General features: G+C 43.1%; 1 protein-coding gene across 1 annotated transcript in view; it reads right to left on the bottom strand.

Annotated features, from left to right (window-relative positions):
• Positions 1-18,179, bottom strand: part of roraa (RAR-related orphan receptor A, paralog a) — a 188,261-nt gene that overhangs the window by 55,099 nt on the left and 114,983 nt on the right. The window contains exon 2 of the mRNA XM_030427000.1: positions 3,810-3,839. Coding sequence (XP_030282860.1) covers positions 3,810-3,839 — 30 coding nt within the window. The remainder of the gene's footprint in view (positions 1-3,809; positions 3,840-18,179) is intronic.

The raw sequence follows: 18,179 nt of genomic DNA, 5'->3' as shown, positions 1-18,179 counted from the left end.
ACATACACCAGACTACTTTCATGAGAGAAATTTCACATACGCAAAGGCATGAAATCTACAATCTCGGGCTTCATTACTTCGAGAGAGTCTCAGTGACTGATGACTAATTTCACTGCGACTCCAAACTGGGTTTTTCTGAGGCAGGATGTGCAGAAGAATCCAAATCATCTGGTTCCTTTAAAACAGATTGGCTGTACTATTACTATGTGAGTGCACATCTCTTGACGAGAGAAACTCAATACAAGCCGCTAGCAAATAAATGAAGACGCAGGAGCAAGGCCATGTTTCTCAATCAGTGTAAGGAGTCTGTCACCGCAATGGAGATAAATACAGGGTAAAATATCTGGGAATCTCCTCAACGCATCTGTAAGACTGAAGAGAAGAAGCCTCGTCTGTCTGCTTTTCTCTTTTTCCTGGAGTTACATTTGTACTACTGCCTCCCTCTGGCGACTCTATTCCCAATCTAAACTCAGACACACAGCACATAAAGTACACATGAATACAGGGGGGTGGCAGAATGACATAAACAACTGTGAGGTATAACATAATCAGATTAATTAACAATGCACAAATTGTGCTTGAAAAGTGTCAAGTGATGTTTACATTTTTCAGCTTTTAATAAGACTGCACATGTGGTGGTGTTGCTGCAATAGACTTCTGTTATTTTGTCACGTTATATTGTATGTTTTGTGTAATTAAAAAAAAAAGATGTAAAAACAAAACAGAATTAGTGGTACCGCTGACGATTGTTTTAATTGCTAAGTAAACTGTCATTGTGATTTTGATTGATTCGTTTTTGGCTTATCAAGTGTTTGAAAATTGTAAAAACAGGTTAATCGGTGTTCCCTAAATCCCAAGATGTCGTCCTAAAATGTCTTGTTTTGTCCACGACCCAAAGATATTCAGTTTACAGTCACTGAGGAGTAAAGAAACCAGAAAATATTCTTATTTAAGAAGCTTGTCAAAACATCGACAAGTAACTGATTATTCATTGCAGCTCTGAACCTAATGTAAGCCTTTGTCTTGTATCACAGTCTGAACATCAGTCATATAATCAGTTTATTGTACATCTACAGCTGCAAGAGAGAGCGAGCATTACACTAGGTAATCAGGAGATCTGCTCTGTTAGAGGAAGAGCATCCTGGCTACACGACCTGTGTGTGTGTGTACGTGTTAGCCAGTTCTCTGCTATTCGAGCTGTGAGATGGAGCCCCAGACTGCTGATGGTAGATTAGAGGTGAGACGTCTAATCTCAGTGTAATCAGCTGCTGCATCTGATCCTCCGCTCCACACCATCTCTCTCAACAGGTCCAAACAGAAACTCATCTCACAGCAACATGGCCTCGCCGAGCTAGGAGCCGCTGACGGCGTGTATCTGATGTCCACCATCGATGTATATATAAAAAAAAAAACTACAGTAAATAAAACCCTGATATTTTTCTGTCATCTCTGTTTGAAACAGGCAGTTTAAAAGGATACGCCAACTGCTACTGAAAGTCCACATAACAGAGAATACATAAAACTGTCAAGGGAAGTGTACAGGAAAACCACAGCTGACTTCTTGCTGAGAATTACAGCCTTGTGGTAAAAGAAAGTGTTGGCGTGGGGGCCGCCCCTTATGGCGAATGAAGAAAAAAGGGGGAGAGAAGAGAGGGCTCTGCCTCAAGACAGTAAATCTACCTAAGACCTTTATAACAGCCAGAATGAGGGAGAGGACATCACAGTCATTGGCACGATGATAAAAGAATCTGTTTTCATCTAGAATACTTCACCTTCTGATGGCTCAATGATTAGTCCAGTCGGGGGGATGGAAGAGGGGAAGTAAAGGAAAAGAAAGATGGGAGAGGAGAAGAGAGGAGAGGAGAGGAGAGGAGAGTAGAGGAAGGGAGAGGAGAGGAGAGGAGAGGAGAGGAGAGGAGAGGAGAGGAGAGGAGAGGAGAGGAGAGGAGTCTGCCAGTGAACAGCTGCCCCTGTAATTTATATTGATGAGGGGACAGGCATGGCAGGGAGCTTCCAGCAGTTTGATCACTCAGGCAGAGTGGGGAGTTAGTCAGAGACACGGCCCATCCCTGTGGTCTGAGTTGGACTCGGTAGACCTCCTAAAACACATACACACTCACTTGCACACACATACACACAAGCAAGACTGCCAAGCTCACATTACGAGCGGCGGTGTGGACTGGTGTAGCGGGGAAGCCAATGTTTTCACTCCGAGAACAGAAATAGATCTACAGCCTGACTATAACCATGTAGGGCAGAGCAATCTCCCTCATTATTACTCCAGCAGCCATATAATCACCAGGCTTCTACTAAAAAAAAAAAAAAAAAAAAAAGACCTTCCCTCCACATTCTCAATGACCATTAACTGGCCCTTGAACGTCTTCTTGTGCACACAGCTCTGACGAGGTTCTACAGCCGCTTCCTGTCTGTGAGGCACAGCAATCAACGACTTGTTAAGGGGCTTTACTTTGATTTCCTCACGCGGACAAGATTTGAATATTTCTCACTGAAATCAGACAGCGTAGTCCAGTCTCTGCCCAGGGCTTTGAACCCAAGACTCTTAAATCATGCTCTTTGATTTGAGCCCCCTTCCGGTGTAGAGGTGCTTAGCGCCGCACTAATTAAGATAGTGGGGCGGCGGATGGTGGGTCAAAGCGTTTCTGTTCTACCTTGAAGAAAACCTAACACAAACACGCACACGCACACACACAAACACACGCACAAAAATTCTATAACCCCTGCAGACAAGCAAATAGCTTAACACACAATCATGCTGCTGTTTTGACGGGGCTGTTTGAGTAAGGTAGAGCTGTCTAGCTTCGGAGATAATATCCTTTGCCCTGCTGTCTGATGTAAGAAAGAGCCAGGGTGTTTTACAGGGCGAGATGCAGCCTCTCACAATCTGAAGCAGTCCGACCGCTCTTACAGAAAAGCCCTCTGGCCGTCCCTCTCCACAAGTTTCATCAGAGTGATCAGAGCGAAAGGATAGCCTTCAGGGCTAGTTTCTTCCATTCACACAGTGGGGTATGAACACACACAGATGTACACACATACGCAGACACACTGCAGTACACAGCACAAAAGCGATTTTACATGCCCTTTCGATTGCACTTCACACATGTCAAAAAACAGTACAAATCTCTTGGAAATCATTGATTTCTACAGGTTTGACTGTTCATCAATTCTTTATGAGCAGACTGAATTTGAAAAGGCAGTGGTTAGAAAAAACGAACCTGTGTACTATTGTTGTAGTGCACAAAGAAAGGCTTGCATCTCACATGTGAGACATGTGTCACATACTGTGTGTGTATCTTTCAATTTCAGTGATATGATCTGTACTTGAAGAATACAAACTCTTGGTAGTTAATGCAGCCTCAGAGGTTACAAACCACCACACAACACCACATCCGCATTGTTCAGCTGCAAGGCCTTGCAGAAAACAAAGAAGTGCTTCAGCACACTGTCTCCTTCAACTGTGCATGATTATCAAACAGTCATAAGACTGCATAGCATTTTAATTTCCTCTCTGGGGTTATCATCATATTCACTCCAGAATGGAGATATATGAAAATGTGAACGTGGATGGCAGGGATCTAATTGAGGGTATTGATTTATTACAATGCCAGCAACATTATGTATAGGCACGGATTAAAAACAAGATGATCTTGTCATTTCTGCTGTATATGAGGCCTTTTTTCCTCACATTACAGCTGTGTATAATGTCTTCGATTTAAATGACCTTTTTACAGCTTTAAAAGTGTAGTGCAACATAGGTAAAAGTCACAGTAATAAAAACTTTGTGTACTCACAAGTATGTGTCTTCTTTGTTACTGAGATACCTGCAAAGACAAAAGAAACAAGCCGTTAAACACATATACATAAAAAACTAAACTGTAAAACACCCAGCACACACATTTATATGGAGTTCTGCTTATACAGTAGCTAACTGATAGTGTTCATCACGATGAAGAGTTTGACCCTATGGTCCGACAGACTGTCACTGTCCAAGGTCACTGACGTGGCAGGCCCAGGGCAATTATGTGTGTAGGCTGGTGTCTGACCTACGGCCATGCTACATCAACATCCATGACAAGGTGGCTGAAACTTCATCCTCTGCGGGCAATGAATGAGAAATTATACTAAAACAAACAACATTTGGAATGCTAATGTGTTGTGCAGCCACAGTGATTGGGCCCGAGCACATGAGTAAGCCTGTGGCCCAGAGCGGGATGGGGGCACTTTGACCTCAATGTTAGTTAGTTAATCCTTTATTTAAACAAGTTGTCTCACTGAGATCACAGCCTCTTTTTCAAGGGAGCGTGTACAAAAAATGTACATGAAGGCGCACAACAACAAGTATACTATCTATACAAATTGACATACAATTAAATCAGAATATAAAGAAAACTATTAAATGTAGTATTAAAAGGTATAATGAAATGAAATTGATGTGCATGAATACATTTGTACATATCACTGTATTTAAAACTAATTTTAGAAACCAACACACAATGGTTGGTAAAAATTACATCATTAGTGGGAACCTTTTGTGTGGGAGAAGAGGCATGCCTATTAACCACAGATCTATATCTATGCAAAAATCCAATTCTGACTTTCAAAATGGTTAGGTATTCACCAGCTTTGTGATGCAGAGCCAGATTCAGAAATGTTTGTAAAGTGTATTCTTTCAATTTAAGAACCTTCAGAACTGTTTGGATACTGATAGCAGTGAATTGAAATCCAGATCTTGAAAACAGCATGCGCGTTTTCATTACAACTGAAAAACAGCTATTAAATCCAAAGAATCAACAGTTTGAAGTTGCAATTGTCAGATTAAGGGATGAGCAATGTGTAATATAACATGGTACCTTTTTGTGTCTATCATTAATTTATTGTGAGAATGAAAGTGGACCCAAACCAGACCCCTGCGGAACACATTTACTAATACCAAGAGCTGTTGTTTGTAAATTTACGCACAGTCTAATTATTTCCAGACGGCCATCAGGCCAGTCTGAACAATAGTCTACACCTAAAATAGAGAAATTTTCATGAAAATGCAACCATCCATGATCTCACATCCTTGGATAAGTCGATTGCCTGTGGGACTGTCATAGCCACGAATCTGTGACTTGCTGTGTAACGGTCCACATGACATGGCTATAATATCACTTGTTTCAAGAAAGGCCTGTAGTAGTGTCCACTAGGGATTTAATATACAGTATTTCAAGTTGGTAGTTTTGAATTCAGATAGTGAATCTGAGCAGCCTTTCATACATGTGGAATCATAGTGGATACAAAGGTGAGGTCAACCATATTAGTAAACAGTGCTGCTACTACTACTAATAAATATAATAATGATAATAATGATAAAAATGAGCACTGAGACGTAGAAGAGAAAGGATCTACATTATACATCTACATTCCTACAATCTAAACCATCCAGTTTACTGCAAACATCACTCTGAGAGAAAATGTATATTGATAGTAGATTAGATTTGTTGATAGATTTGATCAGCTATGGAATAGTCATCAGTAATATGTGATGTGTGTATTTGCAGACTGCTTATCAAACAGTCGCTTGGACTGACCAGTGTGAGTCAGACCTGGCTGAAGCTGAGGCGGAGCTGGGCTGCCAGTGCTCATGCTGCCCTCCCTTGCCCCTTCGGGTGTCAACTCATCGAATGAGCCACTTCAGTTCTTGCTGTGACTCCGGCTGCTTCTCCTGTCTGCAACATTGCTCTAATGCCCCAGGAGCCTGACGCGGACGAGCGCACAGCCAGCTATGGTCCCCAGCGGCCCGCTGGATGCTCATGCTTTGCAGGGCGATAGCACACTAATAGATCCCACTTGTCATGCGGAAGCAATGGCTAATTTTTCTACAGCTTGCGTTTGAAACTCGGGGGACAGCGAGCCTACATGATTCAATAACTCTCTGTGAAAAAGGCGTCTGGCCGGAGATAACAATGTTTCAGACACGTTTGAGGGGAAACGAGTCAAAGAGCAACGAGGGGGAAAACAAATAAGCCCTTCAGCCTCCTATAGACATACACACAGAAACACATAACTGATATCAACTCCACTGAGCGGAAAGAAGGGAAACAGTCACCTAGGGGCCAGCAGTCTGTGATGGAGCCCTCGCATTGTTCCAGTGCTCAGGGCCAAAAGCTTCCGTTCTGTCCAACTGTGACATTACGCAAGGAGAAAATAAACAGTAATCCAGTCTTAATTCTACACTTCAATCAAATGGCATGGAAGCCAGCAAGAATTGATGGTCCATTAAAGATCTGTGGTGTCAAGAAGCTGCAACACATGACTGCTGTAAAAGCCTAAATTAAGCAGTTAACTGGCTCTTTGTTTTGGTGGGTGAGACAACTTGCAAGACCACATAAGGAACATAGCTGGTGTGCTCAGTGGGGAGTGTATTAGAAGGGAAACGGCAAATAAGCAACTTTTTCCTGGCTTTTTGTCAAACCATACGACAGACACACAAAAACAAACATTCTCGTGTTTAAAGGAAGTGGAGACGATTACACAATAGATAGAACTGAATCTAAAAGGTACTTTATTTCATTTTTTTTTCAACAAAATGTTGCCTTTGCTTGTCTTCTATTGTGTTAAAAACGTGGCTTCACCTGACCACAGATCTGAAATCTTTGCACAACAACCATTTGCTTTGCAAAATATTTATGACAGAGGAAGTGAAAGAATCACAAGTGTGTGTTTACAGTACATGTATGCTTTCGCCCAAGGTTAGCCACACAGACCACACTGATAACATTCACAAGCTGAAAGTCAAGAAAGATCAATTGTTCTAGCACGACGAGGGCTCATGTTTCTAAATCTCAGATTTTCAAAGATCTGTGTTGCAGTAATGAAGGATCTCTATTATATGACTACTACATGTCCAACATAAATTTTACTTGATTTAGAATTATTTTGCATTATAGTGATTCTGTTACTAAGGCGACTCCTACTACATCACTGGTGAGAAAATGATAAATTCAGATGCGTCACAAAGTCAAGTCTATTTAAGGAGGGATATTTACTGTAAAGGTACTCTGGGGAATTTCCAGTGCAAACAAACACAGTGTTGTTTACTGGACTTTGGAAGTTACCTTCAGGGCATAAAAAACCCCAAAACATTGAATTCATGTACTACCCCCTGAAAATGTGCTTAATCGTTTTGAAACGTCCTTTGTTTACACTGTCCAGTGATCACCCTCTTCCTCTCCTTTGTTGTCCTCATTGCTAGCTGTTGTGACCTGTAACTGGCATCATCTGTCAATATGCAATGTCCAATGTGTACCCAAGTCAACCCGATACATGTGGCGTGCGATGGCGTCCTCATGCGACGCCAATGAGAACAGCTACACAAATCATGTCTCTGCAACACGAAGGGTCAAAAACATATAGGGGTCAATGAAATCAGAACACAGACAGTTCACAGCAGAAGCTTGCATTTGTGTGTCATTCTTGTGTCTATGGAATAAGGAGCCCCACCAACCACGGTCAATCTCCCACCCACTGAATTCCAAACATCTAATAATATGAAAACTATTATCTAAATCAAAATGTTCTTGGGGGCAGACAGAGAACCAACTCTCTGTTTCACAGCTTTGGCCTGTTGCTATGCAGGTTAGAGGAAGCAGAAGGGGCGTGTTAGCGGGCCCACTTCCTCCTCTATGTGTCATTCAGAGCCCTGTGATTGGAGGTGGCAAGGAGAAGGGGCCACAAAGCCAATGGATGAGTCAGACGGTGAGAAAGAAGGAGTTAGCTCTGGGCACTGACATCGGCAATGCCTGCCAGCTCGTGTCTTCTCCACTGGATGGCAGGTTCAGAGGTCAGTGTGGAGGTGAAGCTCTCCTTGGCTGTTAAACAGGCTGCTATAAACATGCTTACAACTTGAGGATGGCTTTTTGTAATGTGCATGTGCTCTGTGGGCATTATTTATCAAAGTAATGACAGAAATCAGAGCACAAAGGCAAGCCTGTTGCCTGTATGAAGTATCGGCTGAATTCTTATTTCAACATTACCATTTGTCACAATGGAAGGAGGGACAGACGCTGTCACCGTGTGGTCTTTGATCAGTCATAATTTCCCCTTGCAACGGTAAACAATTCAGCACAAGTTCTCAAGAGACTTCGCCTATGCTATAGAGGAAGAGAGACGCTGTGCAGGCGACTGGAGGTTAACCTCCACCACATCTATCTGCAGGGGGGGCACACATCCTGTAAACATGCTACTTAGACAGGAGGAGAGTGAGTGTGGGGTTTGGCAGCCACAGTGCTGCAGCCGACTGTGGAGCACCATGCCATCGCAGGCGACTCAAAGTGACAGCGCTGTAATGAAGTCTGAGGCGCATGGCAGGCTGTACGTCATAATTTCAGGTTCCTTAAAGCCTGACAGGGAATGATTATCATGGATGGTTATTGTCACCCTGCCTCCCTGGGAGACGAGGCGTGCTCTGGGGTTGTTGCACCGTGACATTCAAAGTTACAGTCTCCTTCATATAATGGAGCTGTCCTCTCAGCGCGCTAATGGGAGCGATCCATTTAACCTGTGCCAGAAACACACAGACGAGGAAGTTCCTAATGCGAGGCCTCTCCCGTGGGGACGTCACACTCCCCCCCTGGCTGCTCCCTTCCTGCTGCTTGATTCATTGACTGGCGCTCCTCACTTATCCTCATTCACTGTTCAGTCTGGGGAGACAGGGAGGCTCGCTTCCTGCCGCCTGCTCCACATGCCACTGCTGCACGCCCGCCGCACACAAGGACACAGCCGGCGCAACAGACCCAGCTGCAGGAAGAGCCAGTGAGGGCCCAGTGTGGGACGGGCTAGACACCTCCTGGAATTACGGGTCAATACCACAGGCCTTGGGAATGCTGGCAGTACACACTCTCTACTGATAATAAGGCCTCTCAGATAGAAAGAAACACCACGCAATAATGAGAAGGTTTGGTTATTGTCCCATCTTAATGATGGCAGTTGTACGGGACTGTTAATTTTAGGCTACTCCTGAGGTTGCTGGCTAATGATGGCGCCAAAGCCATGGTCATCTTAAGAATGATAGATGCAGCCACATTCAGTAGTCCATCTTTTGACTGCTGCCGCCTGCCCGACTGACAAATCGCTGCTACATCCCTGAGAGAAAATAATTAGAAACAATTAATGTGTTTCTCTTCTTAGCCATCAGAAAGCTCTAAAAGCAGTCTCAACTGATTCAGAACCATGTTTTCCCGTGATTTATGGTGCTGTGTATTCAAGAAATTCAAAACAGAATATCAGGTAGGTGATTTGTTTAGATAGTCTGCTTTAATTTTTTTTAAAGATATGCCTTAAATGTAATGTGGTGGGTCGGACAGAGTGAAGCAAAGCCGAAATACAAAGCTGTGATGCAAGGTTGCTCCTGCGTTAATGCTCATCTCATCAAAAGTCAGACAATAAGATGGATGAGCTGATTCAAGGACCTCTGTGCTGTTCTAACTTTGGCAGTCTTTGTGAAGGCCAAGTTCCATACACAAAGTCATTTAAACAATCCTCCCTTTTGCAGTGACACACTTAGCCTTTATTAGCTATTATACTGCTATAAACTATACGTGCAAAAAATTTAATGATTAAAAGAGCACAATGATTCTAATCAGCTGCCCCCTAATATACTAAAACACTTAATCCATGGAGAGGCCAACTCTCTGGGGAGGCTCAAGAGAAAAATGACTTCTCTGTCTCCAGGCGCTGTTATTTCTGGTCATTTCTAATTGGTTTTAACTAAAAGCAACCACTCCGAGACTCCACAGGTTACTTCAATGCATCGCTATGGAATTGTCTGCAAATAGAAGATATACATCCAAATTAGTTTTAGAGGACACCACAATTGTCTTTCAGGAGACGAAAGGAGAAAGGGCAGGAAAAAATAAAAGCATACATGCCTAGTGAGAGAGTTGAAGGATCCCAACAGAGGAGCAATGTCATCAGGGTGACCCTGAGATCATAGAGGCCCTGGCTGACTTGCCGTACCGTGTCACACGCACCTCACCCCCTACAAATATCTCCCAGGCTTCATGTACAACGCCTCCCCCTGTGCAGTTCTGCATTGCTGGGCCTGCGAGTCTCCAGGTGAGTCCTCAGTGCTGTTTGGTGGCTCGTGAATTATACATTGCAGCAGAGGAATTGACGTGGCCCAGGAGGGCCGAGAAACAGCAGGCATGGCTGGGAGGCAGATTGAAGACTCTGACGGAATTTTAATTGTACCGCAGGGAACGCCGCGATAAGAGCTATTGTTATTGGTAAGACGGTGCCGCGCAGGTTCACTTAGCTGAGAGCTTAAAAAAATGACAAGATCCAAAAAACGACCGGGGTTCTAGCGCAGCACCACCAGCCCTATTGTTAATGACGATTCCGAGGAGCACAGTTCATATCACTATTGTACTAACATTTATCACTGGGCTCTCTCTGTGCTCAGTGTTTATCCGCAACACGCTCAGAGGACCGGTGAAGGTGAGCTACGGCAAAGGAAGAAAAAAAAAACAGTAAACTCAGAAACCAAACAAGGAAGCACTCAACCAGAAACCACTGAGGCATTCCATTCAGTCGTTTTGTTGTGCGATTCAGTGCAGCACTGCAGGTGAAAAGCCAAAATGTTGGCTTTCTGTTGCTCTGATGTTGTTCACTCTGATCCTGGCTCAAGCTGTACTATACAGTAATTCTCTTGTGAGTGCATGCCGGTCCCTCGGGCCAGACGGATGCAGGAAGGCCCCTGGCGCTGGTCAAAGTGAGGCCAGGGGCACAGGCAGGCCTCTGTGTACTCTCAGCGCTGGCGGTTCCCAGCCCAACGGTAATCTCTCAATGATCCAGCCTCAACCACACATGAAACCCAATAGCCTTTCAGCCCGCACCATAAATAAAGACAAACCACATTCAGCAGACCACCCTGGCTCACTTTACTGTTACTGAGCCGCACCGAACTGCAGTCTAAATACACCACCACTGGGTGTGTTTACACACATCTATATAGAGGCTTTAACTACAGAGATGTGAAATGGAGTTCAATGTTTATTTCAAGTGGTTTTATTACATAAAAACATCATCTACGCGTTTCTGTATTCTGCATACGTCACAATTCACATTATTACAGCGCAGTGGTGAGAGGATGCTCTGCTTCTCTGGTCGACAACATTAATGTTCCCCAGAGAAAACACTTGTGAATTTCTATTCACATTACAATATATTATCTTAGTCCTACACAGGTTAAAATCTAAAGGGGGAATACAATTACCTACAGCTCCTGAGGCATACACTCCAGTTATGCACTTTCCTTTTTTTTTTTTTTTTTCACAATCATGGGCTGTAAGAGTATTACAATTGGCCAATGGAGATGTGCCCCCTTGGGCCAACCTATTCAGAAGAGCTTAAATATTCACAATACGCAGCACACTGCAGTTAAATGAGGAGAATCTTAGATCTACAGTTTGCTTGGAATGGCTTGTTTTCACTTGTTATTTTTTTCTCTCTCTGTCGTCTGCTTGTACGCGCAGTAGCGAGGGATGATTCACGGGTCGTCTACTTCAGGAAACCACAGTGGTAGGCTGCTATTGCAAAAGGTACAGTATATGTCATTTTAACAGATGAAGTGTTGCTCAAGATTTGTTTATTCTACCCCCCTGTCCGAGATCGCAAGAATAGTGGTTCTAAAAGATAGGATGAGAATAGGTGGGTTGATGTGTGCTCTGACAGTTGGTGACAATCTGTTACCAGAGCTGTTCAGGTCTGTCAATAGACTGTACACACAAGCCTGCTTGTATAATCACCTGAGGGGGATGGACTACAGCTCTGATGACAAACTAATGTCAGCTAATATCAGCTCTATAAAGGCTGACTCAGAAATATATTGGAACCCTTTCATTACCATCACTCATTCGGTCTCAATTCTCATCCAGTAAAGTACAGTACAGCAGGCACTCTAATGAACAAGGGTCTATGGGGAAGGATCACTCCGTGTGAGTGTGTTGGAAGTCAAGGTCCCACAACAGTGGACTCGTGGCTCTGCTGATAAGGACTTGGCTGTAATTGCTCAAAAGGGAGGGAACTGCAGCCCCATTAGGTCTGGTCTTAGCACTTGCCAATAAGCCAAACTGCCCCTCTGAAGCCTCCCATGTAATGAAAACTTCCTCTGAGATGAATTACATGTCTGTCAATCCACTAATTAATATCATGGACTCGTCTTTTTTGCCTCTCCGCAGTAACGAACAGAGTCAGAGAGAGACGGGGATTGAGGTATTTCTGAGCACTGGAAGACATAAAGGAAGGAAAGGCAGAGGCAAACTAGCAAGCGCGCTGCTACTGTGATTCACTGCAGTCATGGTCGGCACTTAGTGCAGCATCTATTTTTCATGTATTTCATAATTAAAACCTGCGAGTTCTGTAAGCCCTCCATGCTCCATGCAGATCAAAGGTAGTCCTATTAGCAGGGAGTTCATCAGTGGAGCCACTCTTCCATTTCCAGGCAACAGAGCCATGCTTAAAGCACAAATACCCCGTAATTACACACATGTGTGATAACGGGACAGCCACAGAGCTGGACTATGATTAATAGAACACAGATCACAGTTTCCTCCTCCTTTTTCTAAGCTAACACAACAGAAGACTTTACACACGAGGATAACCCATGCGTAGCAGATAAAGAGGTTGATGAAAGACTGAATACATATTTCACACATCGCCTCTTGTGGTGCAGGTGGAGTGTGCTTCAGTTTGTTGCTGTCTCCCTCCCCGCTGCATTCTCTATGTAAATGTAATCGGAGGATAACACGGGATAAAGCTCTGCAGAGCAGAGACATGATGACTCCTTTCTGCGGGGATGGAGGGGTACAAGTCTACCTCACATGGTGTAATCAACAGAGTGAACTGTGTTGCGTTATTTATTTGTCCTACTGACTCTGAGGTAACTTGATGCCATGGGGTGCGATGTCTGGATGGATGCTCATGTTGTGAGAGACTCTTTCCGCCAACAATGTAACTACACGGCTAACTACACAGGAATCGTACCTGTTCTTCATTTTGAAATGTAAAGGTCTCTCTCAGAACTGTTTTGCAACACATGTATGACAATAACAGTTAACAGCTGCACATCTTGCTCCTTGCAAGAGTATTATCTTGTGATTTATATATTGTAGAGTATTAAAATGTTTTTTTGCTATGCAACAGCCAAGGAGGTATTCAGATTTGGGCTGTGCAATATGACGATACAATATACATGTATATATCGTGTGATGATATATGATGATGAAACATAATATAATTTACTATAATGCTATATCATTAAGAAATTACACATTTCCGTAATTTAGAGGATGCTGTGCATTCTTCTATATATCAAGGATGAGACACGACATTTGCATGAATGCAACAGAACCGAACTGGGAAGACTGAACCTGACACAGATCGGGGTTATTCCGACTAAGACAAAGAGATCACACCAAAAGGGGCTATTTTCGTCACATGGTTGGGTTGTGTTATAATCATATACCTCTCTGTCAAAGAATAGGATCATTCTGAGTGATCATTTTAAATAACTTTAGAATAATTTAAAGGAAATGTGCAACATTCGGACACAATTCTTTATCTGGATATGAAACGACCGATCTCGGAATGAGAGAATTTGTTTGGAGCATCAAAGGCCGTAATTCAGATAGAGTGAAACTAGCGATAAAACAGGTTCAAAATACTCCATTACAAGTGAAAGTTCTGGATTCAAAGTAATATTTTAGTAAAACATTTCAATTTCACCTGCAGGATGTATCAAAAGAAAAACATAGTTTCATTTTAATGCATCATAAATACTGTCAGGTGGAGTCATTTTATAGTGAGGTAGTTACTTTAGCTGTCAAATATAACTGCGCTTGCATACAGTATTTGAATCAATGGACTTAGTAACTTTCCACCACCGATCACCACCAGACAATCAAAATCGAGAAGTAAGATCATGTAGCGTTTTAAAATGCATGAAATCTTATCGAAAAAATAAATAAAAATCTGCCTACTGTATCTTGCTGCTACAAAGCTTCCTGCTGTCAATAGGGTTATTCTTGTGCCATTGCATAACAATGTCAGAGGAAAGAACTCGTATTGAAGTCATATGAAAGAGGAGCTATAATTAGCCATACTAGCAATTGCATACTCATAGGAACAGCAGTTGAGCTGTTTATGCTTTCTTACTGAAAACATAACAACTCTACCACTCATGAGCCAAGTGAACAGTTGGGAGCCAAACGCCGAACTTCCTGCAGGCTCACAAGGTCAGTTACAGTTCACGGTGCGATTGCCCTACACTAACAACTGGACAAGGTAACAGGAAGGGCTGTTGGTTTATCAAGTAGGAGGAATGCAATCCTAATATACAAGCCTAATGTAACATGATAAAAAAGAAAGGGGCGCATGTCCAGAAGGCACAGCAGGATAACACACCCCACAGCCAAGCCAGGTTACAGCGAGGACAGACAGAGGGCAGGGATTTTACACTTTTACACAAGGGGAACATCCAATCAGCATCAGCAATCACAACACCGGCCTATGACAAAGGCAGTTCTAACCTTCCCTGCGGTGTTCAGGAAGGCTTTGTGGAGCATACCCATTCAAATGAATGTTTATCTAATCTACATTACGTTATTTCATATGCATCTGTCAACGCTGCGGTGTAGGCGGCCAGACGCATGGCATGAGGAGTATGCAGAATACACAAATGGCCCCAGAACAGACATCCGCAACATATGCACAGACAGTCTGATGATGCTCGCTGCAATAACAGAGTCAAGAGGGGTCCGAGGGTTGAGGCTGGGACTGCGTCTATACCGTAGCCACAGCCATACATTCTCAGCAATGTGAAAGCTTGCAGCCGTGGCCGGCAGTAATAATTAATAGCATAGTCTATAAGCATTCCATTAGGTGCAAGCAGCTGTCATAAACATCTTAATTAATTTACAAAGCAAGCAACTGGGGAATTATGGCGACGTAAAAATCTGCTTCCCTCTGCCGCTCCATAGCACTGGAACAGATCGGGCTTTTAAATTTTTAAACATGCCTTTCATGTTCTCTAGAGCACTAAAAAGCCTTTGAACAGTCAGCTTGTTAGGAGATGCACCTAGCAGCCCAATACCTACGGGTCGTCTTGCTATTCTTTTCATACAGTGACAAGAGGTTTCGGGCTTCTCTTTACTGCTCTGGCTTGACTCAAGGAATCTCTCCTCGCTTCCTGTGCGCTTTTGGCCCTCCTTTATATTTTTTTATTCGGTCACACTGACTCGTGCAGCGTGTTTTTTTTTCTGTCACTCCATCTGAGCTCTCTCTCAGCAGCCTATAATCTATTTTTTTTCACTTTGTTTTTTTGGCAAAAACAGCAATTTTTTATTTTTTTTTATTTTCTTTAAGTCACAGCTACAGATTTTTTTTTTTTTTTTATTTTTTATCTGAAATGTGACATTTTAGCAGCTGAAGCACAAATAAGGCTTTCGAAAACCTCCCACTGTGCGCCTTATGTAAGAGAGGGACACCCTCCTGAGGATACTGGATGGTGCAGCTGAGGGAGGGCGGGCGAAAAAGAGCAACGATGCCACTCTCGCAATGCACTGTAATCTGGGCAGTGTAGTGCCAAAGCAAGGGGTCAGAGTGTTGTGGTAAAAACTCTCTTCCTTACCTGCTCTCACTCAGAGAGGGCAAGATTAGACTGGCCACTCCATTATTGGAGAAAGGCTTAAGGGCATTTCCACTTTCAGAGCTAGGATATCAGCAGCTTGTGACACTAAGCAGGGCTGACCCATCATTTTGGAAGGACTTGAGTGGAGGGTTTCAGCTGTCTGCCCAGCAATACAGTTCACAGAGTCCAGGCTACAGTCATTTTTTTGTCAGAGGCGCCCAGAGACAACAGCACAGGGCCAACACCTCCCCATGTCATTAATATATATTCCCACTATCTGCAATTATGAATCAATTTAACTATGCATAACATCTACAGTATGCCATTTACCAAGCGGGCATTGAATTTTAATGTGCCCATTACTCTCTGATGATAGCCAGGCATCACATATCCCTTTTTTCTCACTCCCGGTCTAACCTGTCTCTTCCTCCCCATCTCTCTCCATTTCAGCCCATGCCATATTTGCTTAACCCAGCCAGTGTGACAGCACTCAATGCTAAAGCACTCCCAAGGCAGATGATCAAAGTCAGCAGTCAATTCACATTACAATGCATTGATTTGATGTTTCCTAACCTCCCAGGCCTTTCTCTAATGCTGCCAAGGACCTCCAGGACATTTCACAGCGTACCTCCTTTTTCCCAGCTTTTCTCTGTCTCCCTCTGTGTGTGTGTGTGTTAATGTGTGTGTACAGTGTCTGCAACTAAAAATATGGTTGACAAAATTGCTTCCCTGGCCACGTTTGCATATGAATTGAGTCTATATTCTGTCTGGTTGAAAAAAAAAAACAACAACCAAAAAAAACGGATGGCTTAAAAAATAACAGCTCAGCAGTGGTTCATGCGAGGCCCGACCACTTCAAAACCACCCCGCTTTTACAACGCAATTATTGCCCCTCATTCACCTGCTGTTTCAAATATTGTTTTAGAGTAAATCACTCCCTTGTTCTCATATACCACACTTCGTTTGCTTCTCATCACTTATTCATTTGCAATTCTTTATTGAGTTGGCTTCTATGCTTTAGTGACTGCCATTTCCCTCTGAGGGGATGTTCAGAGCACTTCCATGTTTTATTCAATTATGGAAACCTAATATGGTGGAAAGGTGTGCGTGGTGCTCACTCATAACCATGCATTATTTCACACGTATTTATTCCGCCTCTCTGTTGTCGGGTGGGCAGCAGCGGCTTGAGCATGCAGCCTAAACACATGCACGCCCTTTTGTTTCTGGCCTTGACCCGCAGGGTTAATAAAGGCCGCAGACAGAAAGAAAGAAAGACGGACGGTTACCGCATCCATGTGTAACAGCTGAATCTGTTGCATCTGTCTCGCTTTTGGAAGGTTATTTAGTTTAGTTTTTTTTTTTTTCTCACTCAGAGGTTGTCAAAATGTGTAAGCATCATGGCCATGGCACAGTGACACACTGACCTACAAGCACAAAGGAGAACTATGTCTGCCTTGATAAACACATACACGCACAAACACACACATACACGGAAAGAGCAAGTAAGAGGAGAAGCAGGGAGAGAGTGTGAAAGAGGGAAAGGAAGAGAGAGAAATTAGAACTATTGATTTATGTAAGAGAGGCATTCCTTAAACAGCATTAGTCATCATGGTTGTGTGCAGCAAGCAGGCTCTTTAATTATTCCTCAGAAGCCAGACAAACTCAGCGCGGCGTGAAGAGCGCCTATTGATTTCTGCCTGGCAGATGGGACACACTTACTTATAGCAATTCACAGACCGTGCGGATGATCAGAAAGACAGAGATGGCACTTACCTCCTATTCAATCTACAGAGAAACAACAGAGCAACAGTTAAGACTGGCCATTAGGCAGGTGAGAGGGACTCGAGAGCGGGGTCGGGTTAGACTACAGAAGGTAAGGGGAACCTGTTGTTTCATGCTGACCGTATCCGGCAGGTGAGCAGCACCTGTTGTGGCATTTCGCAGTTAGAGGTCCCGCCAGCAGAGAGCAGGAGGAGCTGAGCTGCATGTTACTGAGCTGAGTGTAAAGAGAGGTAATATGAAGATCATGCCAGCATAGTTGTCTTATTTACGTACAGTATGGCATGATTGTGCCAAATGTTTTCATTGATAGGTCATATTTTGGGATCATGTTCAGTCTGAAAATGTCAAAGGATAATTAGAGCCATTCATTAATTGATTTGTTGTCTACTATTAAGGTAATCACCAACTATTTTCATAATCAATTAATTGGTTTAAGGCATTTTTTAAGTCAAAATTCTTTAATTCTAGTTTAAGTTAACCAAATATCATTGGGCTGTGGACAAAACAGGACTTTTGATAACCTAATCATGGGCTCTTGGAGACAGTGATAGACACTGTTCACAATCTTATATAAAAAACAATTAATTGATTAATTGCGAAAAAATATTCAACTGATGAAAAAAAAAATATATATATATTTGCAGCCGAAATGAACATCAAAAATGCCCACATGACATGTTAATCCTCACATTTGAGACGCTGAAACCGGTAA

Source organism: Sparus aurata, chromosome 8, assembly GCF_900880675.1.
Source record: "Sparus aurata chromosome 8, fSpaAur1.1, whole genome shotgun sequence".
NCBI classification, from domain to species: Eukaryota; Metazoa; Chordata; class Actinopteri; order Spariformes; family Sparidae; genus Sparus; species Sparus aurata.
The sequence above is the reverse complement of the archived record's forward strand: the minus strand, read 5'-3'. Positions and strand labels throughout refer to the sequence as shown.